Genomic DNA, 22,713 nt, shown 5'->3' with positions numbered 1-22,713 from the left:
GTCGGATCGATTGATTTCCTCTCGTTTTGAGTCACTAAGCTATATAGATCATGCTATCTAAAGCAAGAAAAGCTCCTACCTGCGTTTAAGACGAACTTGAAAAGGCTAAATCTAGGGTCAAAAAAGAATAGGGTATCACAGATCTATAACGAGATAGCATGAAAACTCCAGCAACAAATGCCTCATCTACGACCAATCACAATAAGCGACCGGGAGAAAGTCCTTACTCCAGTCGCCGGTTTCGCAGTTCGTCCAAGCGTCCTTTCCTCCAGCTTTCTTCGGGTCTTCAAGGCACATAATAGCAGGCCTTTCGGGGCAGTGGAGCCAGCCAACATCTCCGCTTGGGCCTTTCGTGCCAATACCCTGGAACGTGCAGTCCTCCGCGTAGCCTGCAAACCGCAGTTTCCATTCGCCGTTTGGCCATGGTGCATCATACCCTCGGTTTTCGGGAGCCTTGTCATCGCTCAACAGTGGGTCGCTGCATGGGTCTACGGCTACGCCCTGTTCGCCTTCGTAGAAGTTCCAGAACCAATCATCGCCCGCTCCCGTGTCGATTAAAGTTTCGTAGATTACTTGTAAGCTCTTGGGAGGCCCTTTTGGTTGCTCTGGGGCGGGTGGCTCTGGGGTCTGTGTCGCTGGTGGTAGAGGCTCTTCGGTTGCTGTGGAGGGCTCCGGGGCTGGCGTGGGAGAAGGGGTATCAGAGGGGCTCGAAGGCTCGGTGGGAGAAGGGGTTTCGGAAGGTGGAGGACTTCCTGAGGCTGAAGGAGTTTCCAAAGCGCTCGACGAAGGAATGATCGAGGTCTGCAATGTGGTTGGATCCTGGGTGGTGGAAGACGGCGGAGAAGTAGAAGATGCAGAAAGGGTTGCGCTGGACATAAAACAGACCCCATCATTTTGGCGCTTCATCAGAGCCGCATACTCCTTCCACTCCTCCTCATCCGCGTCCGTCACTTCTCGGCCTCTTATCAAGCGCTTCATTTTGCCGTTTGCTAGAGCTGCGCCAACAGCACCCATGGGCTCCGGCCCCAGGAGGTACTGGTTGGGGAACGCCTCCCATGTATCACGATACCGATACCGCGGGCTGTCTTCAAACCAAATCTCCAGCCGCGCGACTTGCGTGTTACAGCTGCCGTCTTCTCGACCAAGCCAGGCTTGAGCTGGATCGTACTGTACCAGAACCTTTCCGAAGGGAGTATTGCGGTTGGGGTCAGGCGCTCGAGCAATATAAGGAATGTGAACGGTGTCGCTGCGTCCGAGAATGTCGTTCAGTTCTTCCTTGATCTTTCTAACCTCATAATCAAATTCCAAGTCATCGTAGTCGGGGTTTTCCACAAGCCGCCGATTTGGCGTGATGATGAAGGCGCGTACTTTGTTTTGCGGCGTATTCTCGAAATCACCGCCCACTCCGGTGAAAGCGGTAAGACCCTGTGGGATACCTGCATCACCGTTACGAAGAGGGCCGAGAATATGCTGCTGCAAATTGTTGGTGTCTTCCATTGAAGGTGTCTCCCAGATGTGTGTCATGAAAACACGCTTGCGAGAGACTACTATGACGGATGTGCAGCCATATAGATCGACAAGGTTCCAAGTGTCCCAATAGCCAAGGAGGGGGAAGGTGAAACCGGTCGAAAAAACGCCTGGGGCCGCGCCGTGATTTAGGTCATTTGGACTACAAGTAACTTGCACTAGAAGCCATGCACCGACGTTGCCCCGGAATCTGTCGTCGTTGGGATTGGTGAGGGCTCGTTTGTAGTTGCTGCTTGGGGAACCGGTCTCTCTCGGTGTGACTCCACGCGCCGCAACAGCTTCGTCTGAAGGTAGTTCTGTCACAGTTTGGGCTGGCAAGAAGAGAACACCGTTGGTGGCTGTTGAGTAGGTGCCTAGATCGGAACGCTGGGGGCGTGGCGGGCGGCCGTTGGCGTTACAACCTGCGCAATCAGGGGAGCATCGTTGAAAAGCCGAAGATGTGGATGTCACAGTAGATGCCGTTGTGACTCCTGTAGCGTCGCATCTTGTGACTGGCGATCCGCAAACGGTGGTGCACGAGTCACCCTCTGCTCGCTTCCTAATTCCACCCACTGTTGTGATGGCAGTTGCAGTGCAAGCAATGTTGCAATCGCTAACTGTTCTCAAGGTACAAGAAGACGATGATGAGGACTCTGATTGCGAAGACCCTTGCTGGTCCGAAATTGAGGCAGACGGTCTAGGTTCTTCGGTCGGGTCAACTTTGTTGAGAGCCTCGACCATCGGCTTCAAATCCTCGCTCAAGCTCTTCACCACCTCTGTCGCTCCATTGATAACGCCGCTCTTGACTTTGTTGGTACCGTCAATGACACAAGTTACGAGAGAGAAAGCTGTCTTGAACAAGCCATCGAGGAAGGTCCGTTTTTGGAACCTATGCAGTTCCAGATCTTCCAGCTCTTCTAAGTCTCGGCGCCGTAATCCAGATTTACACGGCTCAACTCCGTCAGTGGGCTTCGGTAGCTTACCCAAGAATTCGGACGCTTTGGGAAGTATCTTATCGAGTTCGCCCATCACCGTGGCAATTTCGGAGGGTTGAGGGTTGTCTATCCAGTTCTGGATGAGTGGGAACATACCGGCAATGCCAATTGACAAGTCCGAAGCGCTTGATTGGATTTCAGTTCCGGTGGGCGCGATCGTCGTAATTGGCGTTGGGGGCAGGGTGATTCCGGGTGGAAGTATCAATCCGACTGTATTGGAAGGAGTCTCGGTAACTACCGGTAGTAGAGAGAACACATCGGTACTTGATGGAACTCCCGTAATTGTTTCAATGTTCGAGATCGAGACAGGACCACTTCCGCTTGAGATTGACCCCGATGCGGCGGAAGAATCGGCGGGAGATGGAGTGGTGCTAAGCACCGTGGAATCCGTCGCACTTGGGCTCGAAACCGGCGGTGAGGTCGTCCCTGCGATAGTGTCTGAAGGTGGGATGAGAGTATCTGAAGCTGATGGAGGCTTGATTACTGAGGTGGCTGAGGGCGAAGCCGATCCCGTTCCGATGAGTATTGTCTGCGATGGTGATACCGTGCTCAAGGTAACTCCCGTGCCAAAAAGTATGGTACTACTCCCTGATGGAATAGGAAATAGAGGCGGCTCCTGCGTGGACGATATTGAGCTCGTAGTAACCCCTGTCCCACTCAATATGCCACTGTTGTTGTTCGAGAGTATAGGAAACGGAGGTGGAATTTGAGAGGGTGAGCCCAAAGCCGATGTGATGTCGGTTCCAATTTCGGTTACTGCCGTTATGAGGACTACAGAGGTCTGTAAGAGAATGAACAAGTTTGCCTGCGCACTAAGGACTCTCATCGTTGCGATTTGACTGAGATCCAAGTGTTTCGACGAATAAGAAAGTAGACTGTGAGTGCTCTGAGGTCCATGATTCGGGCGGAGTATCGTAACTTATACAGGTAGAGAAGTTGTAAATGTGGCCTTGGATTGCAGGAAGGTGAAGTTGAACAAGTGGCCTAATACTGTAGGATGGAGGCAACGCAGATGGATGTGATGTCTTGCAACCATGTGCAACCTATGCCCACGCTAACGATGGATGCTATGCTCGCTGTTGTAGTCGTGCCGCAAGAGCTATGCCCAATCAGAGCCGAGCAGAGTAAGCGCACGTGATTAGGAGCTTACCTGTCCGGAGCAAAGAGGCGGCGGCGGCACATCTGAAACTGAGCGGTTCCATTCCGAAACATATGAATCGCAAGTGCCTCATACTCTGTGTTTCTTCCAGGACACGTCGCTACGCATCACGGATACCTCGACTTCTTCAACGCCGCTCAACTCGACATGCCGCCACTACCACCTCCGCCCTCCGACCTAGAGCCCAGCACTACATACGCTCAAATATTGAACCCACAAGACGCATCACTGCGACCTTTCCTGGACGCTTGCGAGAGCAACGATGTCGCGCTCGCCTTGCAACTAGTAGCAGGTCGTGACCGCGGGTTGGTAACCACAGGACTCAATAGGGCCGTTGGTGCGGGCCATCTTGGATTGGCACGACAACTGCTGGAGCTCGGAGCGAAGTGGGACGCTCAGACCGTAGCTCATGCGTCGAAGTCGCTTGATGCATTGAGACTGTTGGTTGACTTCGGGTTCAATGTAAATGACCCGGGTCCGTGGGGTTATGTGCTCCTTCCGTAAGTCTTCCACTCATTCGTAGTTCGACGCTCACCATAGTCAGCTCGGTTGTCGCTGACAACGACGAACCCTTCATCCGATACTTGTTGTCGCAAGGAGCAGACCCCAACCTGGGTCGCCCACTGAGTCCACAAGAGCCTGTTTCTTGGCGAATTCGGCCGATCCCAAATTCAGGCATGGCTCTCAATGCAGCAGCAGCCTCTGGCACGCCCGAGATATTCGCCCTCCTCCTTTCGCACGGTGCAATCCTCTCAAACGCAATTCCGCTTCATCGCGCAGCCGGCGTACGACCGGAAGTCCCTGCCGGCAGCCGAATTCCCATGATGGAGTATTTACTCGGGTTGGGACTCGACGTCAACGCGATAGATGATGCGGCGAGGCGAGGAGCAGGTGGCCAGGGACAGTATGGAACGCCGCTTCATTATGCTGTTAGGTGGGGACGAGTTGAGGAAGCGAGATGGCTGTTGGACAACGGGGCGGATCCTGACAAGAGGTCGCCGTCCGGCATAACAGCGAGAGACTGGGTCAACAGGCGCGCAGCCGAAACCGAACTAGCTAACCTTTTGAGGGAATATTAGGTAAGCGCCACTGATGTCTGCCAGCGCTACTCATCATCAGTGAGTCCGTTTCTCCGCGGACTACCAAAGGTTTTTAGGTCCGCTAACCTTATCTCTCTCCTCCACTTTCTTCTCGTAGATCGCGGCTTAGGCCTAACCTTAATCCGACTTCCCATCTGCCGATCACATCAGCGTCTCTCCTTATCTGAACTTCCTACCACATTTTGCACAGCAAAACGCGTCATACATCTGCACTTCAATTGCACCTCAGCAGGCCCGCGTTACCTTATCAGTCCGATTCCCCCGGAAAGAGGCCCAATACAAATCCCGAAACGGCAGCCAAGCCAGGACGTGAGCTTACCATAACTGTACCTACATCATCGTCTCTTAGCCCAAGATGTACAAAGCGATGTGCCTGTCGGCAGCAAGAACGGATGTCTGGCTCCAGTTGATTCTCCTCCGCGAATGGAACTGAGGCGTGGGGATTTACAATTCCCATAGCGCAGCCACATACCGATGATCAACCAAGAATCATGCCTTCGACGGCGATGATGCATTTTCATTCACTAGGTATAGGATCCGCACGAGGAGATTGAGATAAGACTCCTGGTGTCCTCGGCCCAAGCCGCGTGAAAGCTTAAGTGCCCCCCCCTTTGTCCTTCAAAAATACACCTGCCAGGCGCAAAGAATCCTCGCTCGTCTCGAAGCTATTTATCCCCAATCTTAATTCTTGCTTTGGATCCATTTCTTCGAGGCCCCGTTGCCAATTCACTATGGCCAGAATCAGCTTCAACTCCTACACTCCGCAAGGGACCATCGAATTGGTTTCTCGTGCTGGAGTCAAGAAGAGCAATATGCGACCCGACAAGGCCTTTCTCAGCGGCGTGTCTGCCGGCTGCCTCCTCGCGTTCGCTGCAGCGAGTGCCTTGAGCACGAACGCCGCGCCCTTGTATCAGCAGAATGCGCCAGGATTGATCAGGACAATCAGCTCATTGGTTTTCCCTTACGGTTTGGTCATGATCCTGCTGACTGGAGCCGATCTCCATACTGGGTCTTTCATGGTCAGAAGTACAAATTTGGCTCCCTCTAAGCTCCGGCTAACAGTGGGATGTAGTACACGACTGTTGCGGTGCTGCACCGCCGTTTCTCCCTTCCGAAGATGCTGCTCCACTGGTTCCTTACATTCTGGGGCAACCTGGCCGGCTCGCTGTTCGTAGTCGCCCTCATCCTCGGATGTGAGTCCTGTCCAATTCGCCAACCTTAGCATTCGGAAAACGTGATCCCTGACTATCCTCAGTCGGCGACATGTTTCACCTCGGAGCCCTATCTCTCTGAGGTGCACTCCTTCGTCACCACGAAGCAGGTCAAGCCGAGCTTCCACAACATCTTCCTCCGCGGCATTGGCTGCAACTGACTTGTCTGTCTCGCCTGCTATCTCGGAATGCAAGGCCGTGATCTCTCATCCACGGTCACTGGCATTTGGTGGCCCATCTTCGCCTTCGTATCCCTAGGCCTCAACCACGTAGTCGCGAACATGGCCTTCGTTCCCATGGGCATCTGGCTCAATACGCCTAGCTGCAGCGTCGGGCTGTATATCTGGAAAGGTATCATCCCGGCCGGACTCGGCAACATCATTGGAGGTTAAGTTAAATCTTCATATCTGCGCTTAAGTGTGACGGGATACGGGCTGATGATGCATAGGGCCTTGTTCTGTGGTGGCTACTACTGGTATATGTACCTCCTCGCTGAACCGGATATTGCGATCGATAGCATTTATTATGATCGCTTGGATGGTATCGAGAAGGGCGAGCCAGTTATTCATGCGCCTTCGGATGAGGAGAGTGTGCGTAAGAAACCGGTGTTTTGGCTGAGGATGAGCGTAACCCAACGCTCGGCGGGTAGGAGATAGGGTATTGATGGCAGCGGCGCTCAATGATGCAATAATGGACAAGTAAGAGATAAAGGCAGTGGAAAAAAGAGCGGGATGCCGCTGCGAAGCTGGAGACCTTGCAAAGGCGCTAGAGATATTGTTAGATTGAACTTCATGTTGCAAAATTCAGCACCTTTCAAAGACACGAATCAGACGCGAGCTTTCCAGACAAATAGTTGACAGATAATTAGCTTCCTTTTCTACATCTCTCTCAGCCCCTATTTTACACCACAGCGAATGTAAACACCCCCACTGCAACCTTCCCACCCATCGTCCCATCATCACTCCACGAAATAAGCATCTCCCCTCTCCCCGGCTTGCTTCCCCAAAGATGCGGATAAATACAATACCGCGTCTTGCTCTGCGCCCCATTAATCTTCGGCATCTCGCCCACACTATGCAACTCCCACGGCCCTTCCGGCCTCGCCGCCGCCCCAACCCACAGCTTACTCGTCATAAACTTCTCGCACCCAAACCACACATACGGCCTCCCCCGCGGCCCATGCTCAGGCAAGTACACAATGGCGCCCTGGCCCTGGCCGTGCAGGACATCGTGCGCCAGCTCGCCGAACGGGCCATACGGCGCGTGGTACGAGGACACCCAGTGCCCGCCCTTCTTGAGGAATTGGTAATTCGCCGGATTGGAAAAATCGGCATCGGTGCGGATCCGCGCCATGTAGTTATCCAGTTCGCGCCCCGTAAGCAGATACGTCCACCCGTCCGGCGCCGCGATATTTGAAATATTGCCCCACGCCGGCCCCTCAGGATCAAACAGCGGGAACGCGCCCACGCGCCCGCACTCAATCTGCCCGCTCTGCACATCCGTAACCCGCGCCTTCGCGACGCCGACGCCGCAGTGCCGCACCGCCTCCGCGCCGTGGACCTCGCACGTGTCGTAGAACAGCCAGGCCTCGCGGCCCGCGCTGCCCGGCCTCTCCACCGCGCCGCCAAACGCCCAGTTGACAAAGCGCTTGTTCTCGCCCTTCGCTGCGTGGCGTCTGCAGAACTCGCGCTCCTCGTCTGAGTACGGGACGAATTCGGGGACCTTGGCGTCGGGCGTCAGCCACTGGCTTTTTGTGGGGTTGTGCAGCGAGGGGATCAGCGCGATGCTGTTGTTTGTGACGCCGCAGAAGGCGCCGGAGGAGTCGAAGCAGAATGTGTCGCCGAACATGTAGTAGGTGTGGCCGCCGAGCCGGATGGAGCGGCCGAAGTCGCGCGGGTAGGGACGCCCGGAGGTGTCTTTTACCTCGCCGAGGACGCGCGGCGGGGAGGCTAGCTTTGGGGGCCAGGAAAGACGGCCGGTGGAGGGTGTTGAGGAATTGGTGTTTGGGGAGATGGGGTGGTCATTTTGCGATTGTTGTGGCTGTTGTTGCAGTTGGAGTTTAGTGGTGATGTTGGCGAAGGCGGTTTTGAGCTTCTCCATTGTGCTTGTCGAGCCTCGTTTGGTGACTATCCAAAGCAATATCAACGTCGGATGGCATGCAGTACTCTGAGTACTGATTCGACATTAAGAATCATTATTGATCTGCGATGATGTCAAAGGGTTGCAGGGGTAAAGCGGAGAAGCAACCGCGGCTTCGCTTAAGCATGTGAATGCTGCAAGGGGTAGACAAGAACAAGCCTTGTGTTAGAACACGTTGTGGCTATTAACATAAATGGGCGGGTGCAAAAAGGCTCGTAACTGGGTTACCGCAAGCCACAGCTTGAGGTGGATGTCGACACCGTGGACATTCTTCGACCGAGGCTTTGAGGGAGACGCCCTGGGGTAGTGACGGGTACGACTCTTGACCGTAGCAAGATCTGGATTCTGACGGGAAAATGTGTTCCCTACTCAGTCCAAGAAGAGAGGCCGGAGACTGCGTTTCCTGGTGACAATGTGGAAGGCCGAAAGAAAAGGAACTGTGGTATCTATTCGTCTTCATTGAAAAGAAAACACCCCCTCATCAATCCCCCATCCTACCACACCGACCCATCTATCGAGGGCCAGCAAAGCCCTTAGATCCAAATCCCTTATGCTTCGGACTCCTCGTTTTCTCTACCCGCACCTTCGTGCCGTTAGCACCCTGATTCCCACCCCTCACCTTCTGCATGCCTAGCCCCTTCCTCTGGCTCTTGAATCCACCCTTATCGCCCCTGCCTATGCCGGAACCAGCCTTCGCCTTCCTCGCCTCCTTGTCATCTTCGCTATCAATGTCCATTTCATCCTCATCTTCCCTCCTCTTATTGCTAAACTTTAGCTTGCCTTTCTGGCCCCGCTGGGCTGCATCACGGCCGCGGATAGCGTCAACATACGCATTAATACCTGCTTCAAGGGAAATAGCGTCGTTGTCGACGTCCATGAGGGCGTCTTCGTCGTCGACGTGTCTACCTCCTTTCTTTATACGGACCCCACCCTTGTCCCCGGAATCTGAGTCGCCGATGATGAGCTTGCCATCTTCGTTCGTACGAGCTTTCGTTCTCGTCTGTGGCACTTTCCGTTGCCGGAGTGGTTTTGTCGATGAGATGTTGCCCAGCGCATGCTTAGACAATAGATCGAGCGGCTCGTCTTCGTCTTCGACGATGTATGTTTTTCCTCCCTTTGCTTTGCCGCGCCGTTGTTGGCTCTGACCCTTGACGAATTCATCTTCAGAGTCGTTCTCTTCACTCTCCTCACTTTCGCTACCGTACACGGCTTGGTCGTACTCGCTTTCGAATCTCCCCTTCGGCCGCTCCTGGTCAGCCTCATCGTCGTCCTCCGCTTGTGCTTTCTTCTTCTTGCGGCGCTCCTTCGTCTTTCTGATGTTGGTAATGAGCTTGCGGTCCTCCATCGGACAGGCGCGTTCCACTTCTTCAACTCCGAATTTGCGCACCAAGCGCTCGACGATGTGCTTCACCTTGGATTTGAAGCCTGCTTTATGCTCGTGACTCCAGATCATGAGGTTGGGAAGCAATGCACTGAGACGCGGTTTGATGAGCGATTCAGGGAGCGAGACCACCTCCACCTTGACGAAGCCAAGTACGCTTTGCACGATTTCGCGGTTGGGATTCTGCAAGAAGATATCCATTAGCTCCAGGAGGTTCTGTATCGTCTCTGTGGATATCCTTGTATGGAACTCGAACAGTATCCGGGTGACAGCGGTAATCGAGGCGGAAATCATATGTGGTGTAGAGGCTGCAAGACCGGCAGATACCATAGTGAAGTACTCCTCCAGAGACGCCTCGACAGACGGTGCATCTGCGGGCATATTGGGTACTTTGGACTGGACAACAGTGCCACCTTGCGCCATCTTTTCCCCCATGGCAATGAGAAGCTCGTAAGCGGCTTCTCTGGCCTTTTGGTTCACCTCTTTGGCAGAGATGACCACTTCCGAGAGTATCGAGGGGATGAAGTGTAGATCTGTCTGAGGTAGAGACTCAATGATTTGGGATAGAGCGAGCAGCCGATCTCTTCGTGCGGGTTTGGAAGCTTTCTCAGCACTTTGAAGCATCAGGTGCTGGAGTTCAGCGTTCCGTTCTCGAAGGGCGGTTTTTCCGAGCTCCGACTCCGCCAGTCGGGGAATAAGTTTATAAGCCTTCTTCTGCAACTGCGGATCATCATCTTTGTTGACCATTATGGTGGCCATTCGAAAGAGCGAAGGATAGCTTTCTCGGGGAAGATAGAGTGCTATCGTGATGATAAGATCCATGAGTGTGTGGCTCATTGGCGGCATCCTGTTTTGTGACTTGTCTTTCTCCCTGTCGGCCTGCTTCTGGGGCTTCGACTCCGGTAATGCAGCCTCAAGATTAGTCGCAACTCGCTCGAAGGTCTCCATGAGCTCCTATTAATATGATTAGCTAATTATATTCTATACCTTCCCCTCATGTGTACTCACCTTCTCTGGAATAATGCTCAGATAAGCATTTATTGTCCTGAGAATGGTACCTCTGTAGTGTGGCAAAGTCTGGCTGTATACGTTGAACAGGACCGCAAGCATGTTGCTCGCAAACCCGGCTAGATAGTCCAGGTTCTTCTTCGCCTGGGCTTTCGAAATACGTGCCTGTGCCACGAGATCCTCTTCTCCTTCTAGATCAACAATGGCTTTGTTGCTATCGACGAGATGCTGCAGCGCTCTACAAACATCCGTCCGCAGATCTGCTTGTCCATACAAGATATTTGCGAGCATCTCCGCAAAGCTCTGGTCGAAGGCCTCAGTGAGATCGAGCGGTAAGTCGCAGTAACCTGGTAGGATGGACCATATCTGCTGAACCACTGTCTCGAAAATTTTAACCTCCATCGTCTTCTCTCTCTCGCCGTGGTCGATAACTTTCTGGAAGAGCGTTTCGCTAAGCGGTACCATCTCCGCTCTGAAATGCGCCAGCTTAGTGTTGTGAACAGCATCGCGGAGTAGTGGTAGCATCCATACTCTGCCTGTCTGGCCTGGCGGCGGTTTAGGCAAGTTCAAGGGTAGCACTTCAAGCACCACGTCGGGGCCCATAGCACCAATCGCTCTTGAGATCACCGTGTCAGCCTCTTTCTTTCCGGCGAAAGACTCATTACTCCTCAGCTCTCCAACGATCTTCAGGACGGGTTTGAGGATTGGATCCGAGCGCCACCGGAGAGCTTCAAACATAGCACAAAGCATGCTGAAGACCTCCATCCAAGCAGCCTGATACTTGACGCTCAGCAAATCCTGAGCCGTCTTCGCCACCTTCTCCAAAATCTTCTCATCATAGATCGATGGTTCGAGTATTACACTGTCCGGAATAAGATTCACTAGGAAGGAAATCAAGCATTCCGAGGCGGAAACGCGGATATTATGCGACGAGGATTCAAGGTAGCTGGATATCGTGGTGAAGAGTTCGGGAAGTTTCATAAAGGTATCCTCGGGTTCAATATGCGCGGAGACTTCATATCCTCTGGAGATGACTGCTATCCAGGGAGGAAGCAGCTGTGTGTCGTTCTTCGAAGGCTGCAGCTCCGAAATGACTTCAAGCAGTCGTGGGAGCTTTGCCGAGGAGACCTCGTCCGCCATACCTGCGAATATAATCTCGAAGATCTCAAATGCAGCCATGGTAAGGTACTCGCTGCTTGACCTTGAGATATTTAGCAGGAGCTCGCACAGGACGTCGATCTTCCTGCTCGGCCAACCTCCGGATGAAGTCGCAATTGTCTTGATCAGCTGCAAAGCATGAATGAGGTCCGGTTCACGTCTTTGCTCATCCTTTTGTCCTTTGTGCTTCTTCGTCTTGCCTGCAGCCTCTGCAATATCCTTCAACATCTTCAGCGCCGTCTCCGCGCACATATCCGCAACAGGATGATCGAGTGAAGGGCTCGGTGGCGGGTTGTTCAACACTTTCGCCAGCGCATCCTGCGCCCTCTTCCTGACTTTAGGCCTGTGGTCCACCGCGATCTGTAAAAGCCCCGCGACAGCCCTTCGTGGGCTAATCTGGGTATGTGGGAGCTCCCACGCCCGCGCATCTTGTACTACAAGCAGCGATTCCAAACATCCTATCGACGAACGGAGGAGCGGAGCTTCTGCATCGGGGTGTGTGAGCGCCGGCGCAAGACTCGTGAGGATTTCTGAGAATTTCGATCGCAGCAGCGGCGCGGGGACGTGGGGCGTAACGAGATCGAGTAAATAGATAATAGACGTCGCAGTTTCTTTGTTCGCTATGCCTTGGCTCGAAACCTGACGTCCTAGAAGAGAGAGCAGCGCGGCAAAATACGCGGTCGGTGTGAATTCTGACTTCTGCTGCTTGAGGGTATCCTCGATTGCGGAGAGCACCACAGCATTCTGCAAACTTAGCGCGCGATGAATAGAGTATTGGGACGACGAACTTACCTGCTGCTGATTTTGTAGCTTCGGCGAGTCCCGTACCTTGCTCAGTCTCTCCTCTAGCGACATGGCGGGCAGTTCGTCGAGCACTGCTGTGGTGGAGGTCTGCGCCGAGCAAAAAGTTCGGCGCACAAAACAATTTTGCCGGGCGGTGAGAAGGGTTCGTAATCGATAAGGTCACATGATAGTCTTGGCAATAAGTATTCACCAATCGATACCATCGCTAAATTACACAACGCGCAGAAAAACAGTTTAATTCCATCTATTTTGGAAGAGCCTCGATCAAGAGGTCAGGGTATAAACAGGACCAGAAGCCAACCTACGCAGCCATGGTAATCCTACTTCATACACAAAAGGTTCGCATCGCGCTGCGGCAGCCCAGACGTATCCATCCATCTAGATCCGCCTGCTCCATGCTAAAGAACAGCTCCAGAAGAATCCACGAAACCGCAAGACAAAAGTAAACGAATACGAACCCTCCCTATCATCAGTTTCCAACACATATATCCGTCGAGATCCAAAATAAAACACGCTGTGGCGCTGAAGCGCAGGTCCACCGCTATCCAAACAAGATAACCAAAAATTAAACGGCCAGTTACCGCTTCGAAAAGAAAGAAACGTCGGAAAGAGAAGTATCGACAGGTCACTCTTCTGCCAGGGTATCATCCACGCGTCCTCTAACGCTGCTCTTGCTGCTCTTCTTCCCGATATTCAAGATACTCAACCTCTTCTTCACACTCCCTTTCCTATGGTGATCGGACTTCTCACTCTTTCCGCTCTTGCTGGTCTCTGGGCGACTGTCGATACTTTGACCGCGGTTGTTTGCTTGTTTAAGGCTCTGCTGGCTAGGAAAGTGAGGAAGAGCTTCCGGAGTCGGAGAAGTGGGCGCGAGGAAGCTTAGGCTTAGTCGATTCTTAGTGGTGTCCTTGCTTCGGCTGCGCGATGATGCGGTAGTGGACGCCGCGTCTGGATGCTCTTCCTTGGTTGGCTTTTCTGCTTTGCGTTCTTTCTCCGGGGGAGCCTCGTCCGTAGAACCGCTCTTGCTGAAGAATGCAAGGCTTAGTCTCTTCTTGTCTTGTCTTGCCGGCCTGGCTTCTGATACGGGGGATGACACGCGGGTACCATTGACTTGCGGGATGGGATTAGACACGGGGCTTGCTACTCGCGAAGGGGACGTCGCCGCGGCGAGCCAGGAACCGGTTGGGGAGCGGATAGGCTGCGGCAGAATGACGGGCATGAGGCTAGCCAGCTCATCGTTGAATGCTATCTCGAGTCCTGTCTAGGTGTTAGCTTAGGAGATTCAAAATGTGTGTGGTTTGCATACGCTGCGTGAGGTCTGCTTTGGTGGCTTGTTGAGCAGGCCTTGTGTACAATCCTAAACAACGTCGGATGATCAAAGCATAATCGGTCAATGCGACCTTCAACGCGTTTTCCAACGGATTCGGCTCCCGGGGCGTCTCCATATCTTCGGCAGATGCAATCGAAGCCCGAGGGGGCTTAGGCAACAAGTCATGATAATTGGCAACGCTTGTTTCCTGGGTAGTATCGACAGCAAACATCAATTCCTGAGTAAGAGCGGTAAAAGCCGATTCCTCTCCCTCTGCGACCTTCTTTTCCAAAGCTAGGAGCTCCACCGTTTTGCGAGTGGTGCGTTCGATCGCAGTTTGAAGGGGTGTTAGCGTGACGGACCCGACGGCTACGATCTCGCTTCTTCGTAAAATGGTAGGGAAGGCCTCGGCAGTCGTGTAAACAGTCTTCTCAACCGTGATCTCCTTTGTATGGCCATCCGAAGCGGTGCGTCGGGACGCTGTCGTAAAGTGCAAGGGTCTGGAAAGAAGATAATAATCCCTAATTGACTGCGCTACCTTTGCACGTTGATAGATTGGATGTGCTAGGTCCTTCTGAGCGCTGACGGGAAATATTTGGAGGTACTGGCCCTCAACGTCTTGCTCTGTTCCGGCCGTAAGTATCTGGGCCGAAGGATGCTGTTGCTGCATACGGTCCGTGAACGTGGCCAGGCGGTCATTGGGGGAGCCCTCGAAAATGAAGTGCTTGTCGCGTAGACCCACAGGGAAGCCCAAGCCTTTGTACACTACCCGGAAGTAGCGCGGATTTGGACGGTCGCCTTTTGCAATGCTCTCATAGATTTTGGCCATCGCATGCTGCGCCCTGGCCAATTTCGCGAAATCGAACACATTATGCTCGTATTGAGTCGCCAGTTCCATATACGTGCCTAGCGCGTTGTCCCACGATTGCCCGTTCTCGTAGTAGTCGATCATTTGGAAATATAGCTGTTCCTTCCGCTCGAACGATGTCTGCGCCGGAAAGTTGGGTTCGACTAGCGGGTCAACGATATCAGTGGGGTCCCACTCGTAGAGGTCAGCATGCAGTCGGAGGGCAAGGCCCGCTTCCGTGTAGTTCTGCGCATCTGCCTGAAGTTGGACTAGCTGATGAACGTAGCGAATGTAGATATCTTCCTTGTGCATGTCCTTCAGGAATTCCATAAGATGAAGCGTATCCATGATATGGAATACTTCGTCAGCAGCCTCCGTGCTGTGCACCGCAACTAGTAGATCCAATAGCTCGTCGATTGTGGTGATGAGGTTCTTAACAGCGGTGAGCAGCTCTTCGTCGGGTTCATGAGCCAGAGGTTCGAACAGATCGATGAGCTCTTGAATGAAATGCTTCTGCAAGACCGCCTCGGTGAGGTGTTTCGATTTGAAAAGACGGTCCAAACAGTCGATCATTTCAGCTTGGATCAAGGAGAGATCTTCGCTCAAAGTCCATTCGCTCACAATCATAGTCTGCAAGACCTCAATGGCAACGCTTCGCAAGCCTTCGTGGACGCTGAGACATAGTTCGACAATGGGTGCAACAAGACCGGGGACATATTGCACTTGGAAACCACCCATTTTCTCAAGGCCGAACTGTTTCTTGTCTTCAGGACCTGTTTCCCATCCGATGGCCTCCCAGCTGCGCTGCAGAAGGTCTGCACCTAGTTCTCGCACATCCCCAGCAATTTTCCACACTGCTCGGCGTTTCTGTTCCGGGAAGGTCTCTAAAGCCAGCGCGTCGCTACCGACTAGCTTCAGCAGAGTGTCGAAAAAGGCTCGCCAAAGATCGGTATTGAAGTGGTCTGCTTCGTCGGGATGCGGGAGGAAGGAGTCCATCAAAATACCAGAGAATCTCTCAAGGGTGCGCATGGTAGCCTTGTGGTGGTAGATATGCACGCTTAGCCACGAGCTAGGGAACGCCTCGCCGTCAAGGATTGAAATGTATACCTGCAGAGCTGAGAATAGGAAGCCCGCGATGTCGTCCTTCGGCCAATCGAGATGGATAATCGTCGGGAGGTTCGACATGGCAGCTAGCACAGCTGAAATCTCGACCAGGGCTTCATCAAAATCTGATTGGGTTGTAGCCGGACGTGACGGGAAGGGATACGACGTAGGGAAAAGGAGCGATAGAGTTTTTTTAGTCTGACGAGGCGTTGCTTGTATAGCCCTGTAGGAGTCCACCAGCTTCGGAATGTATTCGCAGGCCTCCTGTCCGAGCTCTTCCACCTGCGAAGCAACAACCGAGCAACAGAGGCGCACTTGATCCTTCCATTGCTCTGTTACGGTCTCAACCTTGCCCCAATGCGGCGCAAGCCATTTGACCGTGTTCGAGAGGAGCATCCGACGGGTGTCCGGCGATTTGAAGATCTCAAGACCCGAGGTATGGTGAATCAGCAATATCTTATACAGAATCAGCTTCCCTTGAGCAGACGAGCATGATTCGATAAAGCTTGAAGTCAACTTGAGTATTTCCATCGGAGCCATCGACGTTGCCAGTTCCGGGAGCCATGTGTGGAAGTTCTGAACGAGAATGGTCTTCGTTCCAATCAGGACGGCGGAGGGATTGGTCATTAAGAGCTCCAGGGACCTGAAGATCGCGTGTAGGTCTTTCGTGAAGGTCGGTTGACGACTGGTAATTCCAATACCAGCTTCCTTCTCTTTTTGCTGCTGTCGAGCGTTCATGATGAACTTGAGAATATGTCGTCCCACTTTGAATGTCGCTCGCAGGCGCCGAGACGACTCGGGATCGGTCGGCGTCGTCAATAGGCGAGTATAGCTACGGACCAAGCAAGATGTGGCGAATGGGTAGTTGAACCTTGTTTCCGCATACTGGTCAACCAGCGGGCCCAGATTGAAGCGCCGATCATGAACGATTCCGAGGACAGTGACAAGCGCGTTGAAAACGTGATCTTCGTACTCATCGCTTCCGGCATACTCCACTAGAATTTCGAACAAGGCATCGAAAACCTCGTTCAAAAGCTTGACAATCTCAATTTCCGGAACGAAGGGAAATCTCTTGAGCATTCCAATCAAATCTCCACCCGCTTGATCGCGCCATTTGAGAAGACCGAGTAGGGTCGGATCCTGCGAGTACTTGGTGCTACAGAGATATGTTCGTAGGTGCAGACAAGCCATTGGTCCCATAACTTGCTCATCTTTCTTTCTCGAACTCCAGGGAAGACCAAGGTAAGCACCTTTCCCGGCGATCATGCTCGAAGTGTACTCATCGTACCGGTATAACGAAAGGGAATGCTGACCATCTCGAGCAAACGCATCCTGGTTCCAAAGAGGCATCCAGCACAGGGCAAAAGGGAAGCCAGGAGCATCCGCTATGCTCATAACAATATGCGACCCTGGTACGTCCTCGGGATTGATGGCAAGTCGAATGGTAAGATTCCACGATTCGCCCCTTTCTACCGCAGTCGTGCGCCAGGCCGTGTGCCCTGCGCTGTTACTCGAGGGATAGATGCATCCTTCGATGCGTTCTCCAGAAGCTTTCCGGACTTCAATAGTCAACTGAAGGTTGTCCATGGATGAGGTTGTTGTGAGAGGAACAGTTCCTGTTTTGGGATGCGCTAGGAAGGCATTCTTAGGAAGGAAAGCCTCGGCCAAGGTCAGGTAGATGTCACTGCGTGGCTTGGTGGGGGCGCCCGAGAAACCAATTTTCCGACTCTGCCTGATGTTGTGGAGCAACGTAGGCGTCTTCTCCACCAGAGTCTCTGTATCCGGATTCGCAAACGCTTTGAGGTGCACCGTGACACGGCTGATTTGGGGGTGCTTTTTGTATTTCCCGTTTGCGCTTGGAAAGAGTTCGGTCAGAACATCCTCCCAGCCAGTATCCTCGTCCGTAATTTCGTCAAAAGGCGCCGGGAGGCACCACAGCGTAACATTCTGATCCGTTTCCGACTGAGCTCGCAGAAGCGGGTCAACACGGACGACGCCAACAGCCACAGCTCTCTTCAATGTTTTCTGGTCCTTGGAAGATGATCTAGGCTTTGTCACTGACACAGACTCTGGTCGTCCATCTTGACTCTGGGCTCGAGTCGTGTCAACGCTCGTTGGTCGCATTTCAGCCGAGCTTATGTTGGAGTGGCTCGACTCTTTCCGTTTTGAGCCAAACATCACACTGCGCCTTCCGCCTTTGATGCTCCCAAACTGGGAGGGTTGTATCCCCGGCCTGACGCTAGACATACTCTCCTTGGGAGCGTGGTGCGCGGTTGTCGAACTTGTGCGCACTGGTTCGTTCACAAGCAATCTAAAAACGAGGTAAAGGCTGGATCCGGAGCCAGCGCCTTCGCCAATATCGGTTGAGCTTAAGTCGACGAAGAGAGACCTGAGTTTCTCGCCCGACAGTGATATGGGCGTGCCATCCCGAGAAGTCAGATCGAATGAGTATGCTTCCGAAAGGGGCTGTGGTGCCGAGCCGGGTACCTTGAGACACAGATGCATGCTCACTTGAGCGGAGCCCCGTGCAACGTCACCCAGCACTTGCTTGAAGTTCACAAACAGGTGGTGCAGGTTGTGCTCGTCGATATGAGGGACTGGACGACCGTCCAATAAGCTCATCATCGACTGCAGTTTCGTGATCTCGATAGCTGAGTCGTCTCCCGTCAATATGCGGCCGCGCTGCGAAGGGCTTCGCACGATTACGTCCCCGCATAGCATCTTGTTACCCGTGACTAGGTCCCAGACCGTGGTCTCGCGCACCGCCTCCAACTCTTTCGCCGTCAGAACCCTGTGCAACAGTTGCCGCCGTGCCGTATCCAATCGCTGCACTAGCGCCGACATTTTCTCCAACGCACTGTATCTCCTTGCTAACAGAAGCTCGTGTAACTTTGTAGAGTGCCATTCTCGCAAGCAGGAAGCAATCTCGTCGACCAATGGCTCCTGGGCTGATGTCGGGGTCTCGTCGCCGATTTTCAGCATAGGTACCGGCGCCGGCGGTCGCGGTGCGGTGGGGTCGTGGGAGGCCGTAGAGACGGGAGACAGGGGAAGTGCGAGCTGCTGGAGGTGATCAGAGCGGGCCGTCCACTGAGAGGCGTAGCTGCCGGCGCGCTTCTTGGACGAGCGCCGTCTGGACAGTGGGCGCGAGACGGAGGTTGGGAGCGCAGGGACGGTATCGGACTTGGACGCCCTTTTGGCGTGCGAAGCAGAACCCCTTCCAGCGGGCGAAGTAGCACTTGTGCTTTCGGTCGGCGTGATGACACCGTTGGTGGCATGCTCGCCATGGCTCCCGCGCGACGGAGGCAATTTCTCAGGCCCGTCGGGGAGGGTCGGTGTATTCTTGCCCTCGCCCAGCACCTCGCGCACCTCGACGCAGCACCGCGGGAAGATGCCCGAGAACACGCGTGCCTCCAGCGTCTGTCCCTTGACACTGGTCAGGCCTGCCAGCAGCGAGGGGGGTGCAACCAAGTACCCCCGATACCACGAGCCATCCTTCCCTCCCTGCTCAATAATGTACAGCTCATCGCCAATCTCGAGGGGCAGGTCGGCCGGCGACGAGGGCTGGAAGGGATATACACAGATTGCGAACGCGATTCGCGGGAGCGGCCGCCAGCCAGGCATGGCACCAGACGATGTGCGCTATCGGGGAGCGTGTGGGCGCAAGCGCATCACGGGGCGACGCGTCGACGGGGACGTCTCTCCAAGATGTCGAGCGCGACCGGCGTCGTGGGCAATTGTTGTGATGGTGCCCCTGATGGGGTGGTGCGGAGAGCGTCGCGGAGGTACCAGACAGAGCCTGGAGTACGAGCACCTGGGGCCGACGCCGCAGGAGCACCCGAAAGGGAAAGCGGAGGGATGGCGACAGCGCCGGGTGGTCGAGTCAGTGGCTGCAACTGTGGCGGACAGAAGAGGAATCTGTGTCAGAGGGGACTGGCAGGCTGGCAGTGATGGGTGCGACCGCCGTCTTGGGCGTGTCAAAAAACTCACGTCGCAGGTGTTCCTGCAGCCGCACAGACCAGCCGGGATGCATACGGCGCCCGGCGTGCTTAGCATCGCGTCTCGTGCGTCCCGCGCGTCCCGCATACAGCTATATTTGTTTCAGATGAATTGAAAGCCATTGTCTGCTCTGCTGCCTCCAATCGCCTGCATCCGCTTCGTCACTGCCGTACATCGCGAAATGCTGTCACGCGTCTGGGCTGGCGGTGCAGCCCCGTGCGCCGATTACCCGTCTTCGGAAGATGCACACAATTTCAGCAGATAATATATCAGATCGCCGCATGAATGATCTGCCCGGGTGCCCCATCGAGCGAGATAACGAGTCAGAAAAGTTCCGCCTGTGGATCTGGTCGATTTGCTGAACACGGTGGGCATTGCGTACATCGTACATCGCGACCTTGGCGATGGCATCATCCGCATCTACTTCGTTTCCCCCCGATCCTGCAGAACATCACCCCCTATAGCCGCCGCAGCTACATAAGGCGGCGCCACAGCATGATCCGCCATCCCATCGCTCAACAGCCACCCGGCTGTGTACTGTGTTTTATTCCGACATTCATCCCTGTGCCCGAGCTCTTCTGATCCTTCGCGAATGGACGGACCCCCTATATTCCATGTCGATATTGCGACGGCCGGCTTCAGACCCTAATCAATTCGCTTGTATGGAGGTCCCATTGCTTCCTTTCTACCGATAGACGACTCTAGAAGTCGGTTCTATTGGATCCAATTGGAGCGACGTTAAGTGCCACTGTCCCGGCAAGGTGTATGTTGTATTCGCCGTCCGAGTTCTTTTATGGTGTTGGTTTTGGAGGCCCATCTTAGCGAGAATTCCTTCCTTGAGAACAAGTCGTCCAAATGCGACTCAAGGCTCAAGGATAGAGCCACTGGACGAGGCCAAGAGCGACAGCAGCGTAGGTCAGGTATGGAGCCCAAGTAAGGGAGGCAACTCGACTTCCGGCAGATTGGACCCTATGAGCCGTCAGCATTTACATTCCTCAACACAGTAAAAAATGAAATCTAGTAAAGCGTCGACCCCCGCCATAGAGTACCAACCCCGCCGCATGCTGGAATTGAAGAGGGGACACTCACTGTTGTAATTGCAGCCCCATGCCGGTGATAGTGTCGCACCTGCTCCACTCCTGGTTCGTCACCTCCTCCATTTGCACCACGTTCTTATTATCGAACAGCATCCTTTTCCCGTTCCCCTGACCAAACTCCTCCCAAGTGGGAGACGTGAGCGCGTTGCTGTTGGCGGCCAGGAACTCGGTCGCATACTTATTCGGATCGAACGATCGAATGAAGGACGCCCAATACGCCTGAATAAAAACTCCGGCAGCAGTTGTCCCATTGTTCCAGATGGGGCCAAGTTCCGAAACGTGGAGGGCGGTGCCCACATTGTAGCGGTATTGCCAGGTGGGAAAACTACCGTTGACAGCATACGAGGACGAGAAGTTGAGACACGGGCATTGATAGCGTATGTGCCCGTATATGTCGGCCGCCACGTTCCTCCACCGTCCGTCGTTGATGTGGTTCGGAGGACCTGGCCACACGGACTGGATGCTCTGCTGGTCTTGTTTGTTGAAATTGGGGAACTGGTCGGAGATGAAGGTGTCCGCTTTCATCAGCGAATTGACCGACTTCGGCGTGAAGATTGTACCCTCGTTAGTGGCATCTCCGAAGATCGTAGGAACCTTGACGTAATGGCCGTTTTTAAACTCATTGTATGTGTAGTCCTGGATGAAGTCGTCGTCTAGTGTTGGGTTCCAGAAGAAGATTGGTGGGTTCTTGCCACCTGGGAAAGGCATTTTGATGCCTCGCACCGCGTTTTGGAATGTAACGGCGTCCATCGTTCGTAGGCACTCGAGGTCCTCGCACGCTGCCTTCTTCAGCAGGGCATCATACGCCCATTGACTGTCCGTAACATCGCGAAGTGGTGGCGTCGCGGGAGACTCTGCTGCAGTTGCATGGAAGAGCTTGTCATCACGGCCTCCGTATGCTGTTAGCTGGAGCACGACGGATCCAGCTCCAGCGCTGGCGCCACCAAGAGTAACATGGTTAGGGTCTCCGCCAAACTATAGAGCGAGTCAGCATATACGACTCAACAAGGCGTTGCGGAAAGAAGGCCCACGAACCTGGCTGATGTGATCCTGAACCCACTTCAGCAGTTGCCGCTGGTCCTTCAACCCGTTGTTGAGACTCAGGGTCTTGTTTTCTGCGATCTCTTTGCTGGCCAAGAAGCCATATGGTCCGACGCGGTAGTTGAAGTTCACCACAACTATCTGCCCCTTTGCAGCCTGAATCAAGTCGCTCCCATTGTAGTTGGCATTCCCGTTGCTGTTGAAGCCGCCACCCTGAATGAATACGTACACGGGGAGACTGCTAGTATTTGTCGCATTGGACGGCGCGAAGACATTGGCAAACAGGCAGTCCTCCGACCATCTACCCCCGAACTCGTTTTTAAGGTTGCTGCCCGTGCCGATGCACAAAGGTCCGAACTAAGATGTTGTGAGCTTTAATATGCATAACGGATTTGTCAGCGCTGCCCACCTCGGTTGCATTGACAATGCCGCGGACAGGAAGAGGATCCTGAGGAGCCGTAAACCGCATTCCGTTCAATCGAGACGGGCTTTGAGCATATCGCATACCCGCCCAGCGCGTAATGCCATGCGGCAATTGCAATCCGCGGTACTTGGCGTACCCGAGGTCGACAACCAGGTCGACAGCTACGAGTTGCTGAACGCAGAGCGCGAGCAGCAAGAAGAGGGAAAGCAACATTGCTGCGTCGAAGACATGAATCTCTTGAAACCAAAATAGTAGCTCTTTATGAATGGTGGCAGGAGATAGATGTGGAGCGAGTAGAGTTGAGTGAAACTGGGGGCCGGTGGGAAGACTGAAGGCGGTGTTGCGATGGGCTGGCGGGTGCTGGAGTGCTATCGTGAGGGCAAACTATCGGGTTGTCGGTGACAACTGAAGAATGAACTTCCAGGATGCATCGT

At 53.9% G+C, this 22,713-nt stretch overlaps 8 protein-coding genes across 8 annotated transcripts; 3 read left to right on the top strand and 5 right to left on the bottom strand.

Annotated features, from left to right (window-relative positions):
• Positions 1 to 6: 6 nt before the first annotated feature.
• BU26DRAFT_31388 (uncharacterized protein) lies at positions 7 to 3,620 on the bottom strand. Its single transcript, XM_033821961.1, has one exon. It carries the CDS (start codon positions 3,325 to 3,327, stop codon positions 187 to 189), a length of 3,141 nt encoding a protein of 1,046 aa, XP_033691895.1. The 5' UTR covers positions 3,328 to 3,620; the 3' UTR covers positions 7 to 186.
• Positions 3,562 to 4,739, top strand: BU26DRAFT_499496 (ankyrin; the record flags this gene model as incomplete). Its single annotated transcript, XM_033826412.1, has 3 exons — positions 3,562 to 3,625; positions 3,752 to 4,160; positions 4,205 to 4,739. The coding sequence occupies 3 exons, from the start codon at positions 3,562 to 3,564 to the stop codon at positions 4,737 to 4,739; spliced, it is 1,008 nt and encodes a 335-aa protein (XP_033691894.1).
• A 752-nt stretch (positions 4,740 to 5,491) lies between these two features.
• BU26DRAFT_575209 (uncharacterized protein) lies at positions 5,492 to 6,637 on the top strand (the record flags this gene model as incomplete). The annotated part of the gene is made up of 3 exons (XM_033834347.1): positions 5,492 to 5,779; positions 5,833 to 5,953; positions 6,167 to 6,637. The coding sequence occupies 3 exons, from the start codon at positions 5,492 to 5,494 to the stop codon at positions 6,361 to 6,363; spliced, it is 606 nt and encodes a 201-aa protein (XP_033691893.1). The 3' UTR covers positions 6,364 to 6,637.
• BU26DRAFT_513640 (uncharacterized protein) lies at positions 5,924 to 6,735 on the top strand. The gene is made up of 2 exons (XM_033827669.1): positions 5,924 to 5,953; positions 6,016 to 6,735. Exon 2 carries the CDS (start codon positions 6,412 to 6,414, stop codon positions 6,625 to 6,627), a length of 216 nt encoding a protein of 71 aa, XP_033691892.1. The 5' UTR covers positions 5,924 to 5,953; positions 6,016 to 6,411; the 3' UTR covers positions 6,628 to 6,735.
• A 93-nt stretch (positions 6,736 to 6,828) lies between these two features.
• Positions 6,829 to 8,190, bottom strand: BU26DRAFT_513639 (uncharacterized protein). The gene has a single exon (XM_033827668.1). The coding sequence runs from the start codon at positions 8,069 to 8,071 to the stop codon at positions 6,872 to 6,874; it is 1,200 nt and encodes a 399-aa protein (XP_033691891.1). The 5' UTR covers positions 8,072 to 8,190; the 3' UTR covers positions 6,829 to 6,871.
• A 371-nt stretch (positions 8,191 to 8,561) lies between these two features.
• Positions 8,562 to 12,538, bottom strand: BU26DRAFT_445989 (NUC173-domain-containing protein). The gene is made up of 3 exons (XM_033824601.1): positions 12,450 to 12,538; positions 10,500 to 12,401; positions 8,562 to 10,445 (listed from the first exon to the last, which is right to left on the bottom strand). The coding sequence occupies exons 1-3, from the start codon at positions 12,510 to 12,512 to the stop codon at positions 8,622 to 8,624; spliced, it is 3,789 nt and encodes a 1,262-aa protein (XP_033691890.1). The 5' UTR covers positions 12,513 to 12,538; the 3' UTR covers positions 8,562 to 8,621.
• Positions 12,539 to 12,681: 143 nt separating this feature from the next.
• On the bottom strand, positions 12,682 to 19,677 carry BU26DRAFT_599495 (uncharacterized protein). The gene is made up of 2 exons (XM_033835105.1): positions 13,768 to 19,677; positions 12,682 to 13,718 (listed from the first exon to the last, which is right to left on the bottom strand). Exons 1-2 carry the CDS (start codon positions 19,340 to 19,342, stop codon positions 13,087 to 13,089), a joined length of 6,207 nt encoding a protein of 2,068 aa, XP_033691889.1. The 5' UTR covers positions 19,343 to 19,677; the 3' UTR covers positions 12,682 to 13,086.
• Positions 19,678 to 20,442: 765 nt separating this feature from the next.
• On the bottom strand, positions 20,443 to 22,674 carry BU26DRAFT_31172 (triacylglycerol lipase-like protein). The gene is made up of 4 exons (XM_033821928.1): positions 22,265 to 22,674; positions 21,850 to 22,212; positions 20,807 to 21,789; positions 20,443 to 20,686 (listed from the first exon to the last, which is right to left on the bottom strand). The coding sequence occupies exons 1-4, from the start codon at positions 22,490 to 22,492 to the stop codon at positions 20,587 to 20,589; spliced, it is 1,674 nt and encodes a 557-aa protein (XP_033691888.1). The 5' UTR covers positions 22,493 to 22,674; the 3' UTR covers positions 20,443 to 20,586.
• Between the last annotated feature and the right edge of the window lie 39 nt (positions 22,675 to 22,713).

The sequence above is a fragment of the Trematosphaeria pertusa genome (assembly GCF_010094035.1).
Source record: "Trematosphaeria pertusa strain CBS 122368 unplaced genomic scaffold BU26scaffold_1, whole genome shotgun sequence".
In the NCBI taxonomy this organism is placed as follows: domain Eukaryota; kingdom Fungi; phylum Ascomycota; class Dothideomycetes; order Pleosporales; family Trematosphaeriaceae; genus Trematosphaeria; species Trematosphaeria pertusa.
This window is presented reverse-complemented; position numbering and strand designations above follow the sequence as displayed.

What these genes read in the sequence shown, in the direction of transcription:
- BU26DRAFT_31388 (XM_033821961.1), bottom strand. Translation starts at nt 3,327, where the DNA reads ATGAGAGTCCTTAGTGCGCAGGCAAACTTGTTCATTCTCTTACAGACC.
- BU26DRAFT_513640 (XM_033827669.1), top strand. Translation starts at nt 6,412, where the DNA reads ATGCATAGGGCCTTGTTCTGTGGTGGCTACTACTGGTATATGTACCTC.
- BU26DRAFT_513639 (XM_033827668.1), bottom strand. Translation starts at nt 8,071, where the DNA reads ATGGAGAAGCTCAAAACCGCCTTCGCCAACATCACCACTAAACTCCAA.
- BU26DRAFT_445989 (XM_033824601.1), bottom strand. Translation starts at nt 12,512, where the DNA reads ATGTCGCTAGAGGAGAGACTGAGCAAGGTACGGGACTCGCCGAAGCTA. An exon ending in AGCTACAAAATCAGCAGCAG is followed by an intron (nt 12,402 to 12,449) that starts GTAAGTTCGTCG and finishes CTAAGTTTGCAG; the next exon opens with AATGCTGTGGTGCTCTCCGC. An exon ending in TGAGCATTATTCCAGAGAAG is followed by an intron (nt 10,446 to 10,499) that starts GTGAGTACACAT and finishes TCATATTAATAG; the next exon opens with GAGCTCATGGAGACCTTCGA.
- BU26DRAFT_599495 (XM_033835105.1), bottom strand. Translation starts at nt 19,342, where the DNA reads ATGCCTGGCTGGCGGCCGCTCCCGCGAATCGCGTTCGCAATCTGTGTA. An exon ending in CAAAGCAGACCTCACGCAGC is followed by an intron (nt 13,719 to 13,767) that starts GTATGCAAACCA and finishes ACACCTAGACAG; the next exon opens with GACTCGAGATAGCATTCAAC.
- BU26DRAFT_31172 (XM_033821928.1), bottom strand. Translation starts at nt 22,492, where the DNA reads ATGTTGCTTTCCCTCTTCTTGCTGCTCGCGCTCTGCGTTCAGCAACTC. An exon ending in GCATTGTCAATGCAACCGAG is followed by an intron (nt 22,213 to 22,264) that starts GTGGGCAGCGCT and finishes ACAACATCTTAG; the next exon opens with TTCGGACCTTTGTGCATCGG. An exon ending in ATGGGGCTGCAATTACAACA is followed by an intron (nt 20,687 to 20,806) that starts GTGAGTGTCCCC and finishes GACGGCTCATAG; the next exon opens with GGTCCAATCTGCCGGAAGTC.